Here is a 2816-nt window from a genome sequence, read left to right as displayed (position 1 = left end):
TAAACGTTAGCTTTCTTACATGGCACATATTGCACTTTTACTTTCTTCTCCAACACTTTGTTTTTGCATTTTTTAAACCAAATTGAACATGTTTCATTATTTATGAGGCTAAATTGATTTTATTGATGTATTATATTAAGTTAAAATAAGTGTTCATTCAGTATTGTTGTAATTGTCATTACAAATAAAATAAAAAAAAATCGTCCGTTTAATCGGCATCGGCTTTTTTGGTCCTCCAATAATCGGTATCGGCGTTAAAATCATAATCGGTCGACCTCTAAACTGAACCAGAATAAACATGGTAAACTGAACCTACTGCCTCGGAGTTGTCGATGAAAGAGTCCTCGTTGTCATAACCATAGCCTATATCCACTAGATCCTGAATACGATCCTTCTTACGTTTGTTCCCACATCCCTGGAGAGAGAAAGAACAAGAGAGCAAAAGAGTACGAGAGAGAGAAAGACAGGGGGTGTTCATCAAGGCAATAAGGCATTAAAACAATGACCATTTTCTGCATCCCAAATGGCACCCTAATCCCTAAAGTTTTGGTATAAAGTAGTGCACTATATAGGGAATAGGGTGCCATAGGGCTCTGGTCAAAAGTAGTGCACTATATAGGGAGCCGTAGGGCACTATACAGGGAATAGGGTGGCATAGGGCTCTGGTCAAAAGTAGTGCACTATACAGGGAATAGGGTGGCATTTGGTACACAGCCAATATTTAAACAGTCTTAAGGCCAGGCACCACACTAATAAATACATATTTTTATCATATCACAATACACTTTTACCAATTTAGATGTGGACAAATATACTTTTCTTTGTATCATTTTTTTCTGAAATATTATATTTAAGTACGCAGATCAGGTGATAATTAAATATGCACATATTTGCATATCAGGCAAATAAATTGTACACTGGATCAGATCAGCCTAAATCTTTTGGTTTCATTTTGTTAAGGAATTCCACAACCGGACTTAAACGTAACAGATTGTTGAAAATATTATTTGCATCTTTCTATGTGTTAAATAAGAAAGGTACTTTAAACATTTTTTTTCTTCAAACTTTTCTGACGAAAACATAATTGAAAATAAACATTTAACATATAAACAATTCCCTATGTATACGTCCGGAGAATATGTCTAATGATAAACACAACATTTGCTGAATGCTTCAAAGGCTGAGAAATGTGTTGGCATGTGCATAGAGCGGTTAAAGACAAGGGCACTGAATTCAGACCCAATCACCATCTCTTCAGTCAGTTACTATATATAGTCCAGTCTGTAACATTCTCGATGAAAAGGGCTTTTAAAATGGTGTGATTCCATCTAGTGAGCTTAGAAATTATGGATATCCATGAAGTGGTTACAATTCATGAAATTTTGATTACAGTTGTATGATTATCTAACGAAAATATATATCAACTTTGAGGYGGCACTCCTTATAGGACGAAAAAAAGTCATTATGTATGTAAAATGTAATTATAGCCGGTGGTGCCTGGCCATAATATTACGCTTGTAATACCAAATAATAATATTCAACTCCACTAACATATTTATCCTCGAATCTCCTGGCGATWGSTCCAAGTTCATCCTTCTCTCMGTTTTCCTGCTCAATTGTGTTTGGTACATCTTTGTCTGAAACGCTCTTCTGGAAAATAGTGCCTTTATTAGTTGCGTCAATGAAACGTATTTAGGATAATAACATTTGGCTAGTTAACTAGTTGATTTAACGTTCATAATTGATCAGTCTAAATCTATTGATCAATCACACCAATCCTATCGGAACGGAGCGTCTTTCTTTCTCACCTTTTTGTAAACAAGTTCAGGGTAGTAGAACTCAGGACACCTATGCTGGTCTGGTTCAAACAGCGTCAGGACAAAGCGTTCGGTCTTAACCAGTTTGCTTGAACTACCCTGAGATGACGAGTTCGATGTGGCTACAGGTTGTTTGGTTGGACTTCCCCAGGAAGATGAGGTCGACGCAGCTACTGGCGTAACGGTGACCGCCTCTTTAGGGGGTAACGCTGGTTTGACCACCACGGCTGACTGCAGGGGGACATTACCGGACAGAGTAGTCAGTTGAACTCTTCGTGGTTCGGCCATGGCAGCGAACAACAGACTATCGGAACATCCGCGTCCCGCTGAACTAGTAGCTGGTCAAATAACTTCAACAGACACAACTCCCCGCCCCTAATCAGCTGCAGCAGCAGGTGTTCGTTTGAATTTCACCTGGGCTGCGTTCAGTACGATAGAACGTATTGCAACCAGAGAGGAAGAGGTGAAAGCGAGAGGATTTCTGCCCTCTCATTGGCTAGAATGGTCTGACCTGATCTCACCTGCAGTCAATCATTTGGGAAACACTCTTCACTTCGATACCTAAGTGACTTTTTCGTAGCAGGTTAGGAGACTAAGGTTAAGGTTAGTGAAAATGCTTACCTAACCTGCTACGAAAATATTTTTTTATCAAAGTGCTATGAAAAGAGTGTGTCCCTTCAATAATTGAGGACATGTATTTCCATTGTTAGAGAGTTKAATCAGCTATCTTGTCAATATAATTACAGTGGGGGCTGCTGAGGGGAGGACGGCTCATAATAATGGCTAGAACGGAGCAAATGGAATGACATCAAACACCATGGAAACCGTGGAAACCGTGTGTTTAATGTATTTGATACCATTTAACTTATTCCGCTCCAGCCATTACCACGAGCCCATCCTCCCCAATTAAGGTTCCACCAACCTCCTGTGAAATAATAGAACGTCTTTGCTGCAACGTTCAAATAAACGGAAACGGTGCTGTTCTGAAACGACCAGTTG

General features: G+C 39.3%; 1 protein-coding gene across 1 annotated transcript in view; it reads right to left on the bottom strand.

The window, feature by feature from the left end:
- The window catches only part of LOC112074058 (ubinuclein-1-like), a 16542-nt gene extending 14372 nt beyond the window's left edge, over positions 1 to 2170 (bottom strand). The window contains exons 1-3 of the mRNA XM_024141278.2: positions 1809 to 2170; positions 1552 to 1650; positions 317 to 415 (exon numbers count right to left, since the gene is read on the bottom strand). Coding sequence (XP_023997046.1) covers positions 317 to 415; positions 1552 to 1650; positions 1809 to 2105 — 495 coding nt within the window. The 5' untranslated portion in view covers positions 2106 to 2170. The remainder of the gene's footprint in view (positions 1 to 316; positions 416 to 1551; positions 1651 to 1808) is intronic.
- Between the last annotated feature and the right edge of the window lie 646 nt (positions 2171 to 2816).

This window comes from Salvelinus sp. IW2-2015, unplaced genomic scaffold, assembly GCF_002910315.2.
Source record: "Salvelinus sp. IW2-2015 unplaced genomic scaffold, ASM291031v2 Un_scaffold2476, whole genome shotgun sequence".
Taxonomy (NCBI): Eukaryota; Metazoa; Chordata; class Actinopteri; order Salmoniformes; family Salmonidae; genus Salvelinus; species Salvelinus sp. IW2-2015.
Note: the sequence above shows the minus strand (reverse complement) of the source record. Positions and strands in the feature narration are given on the sequence as shown.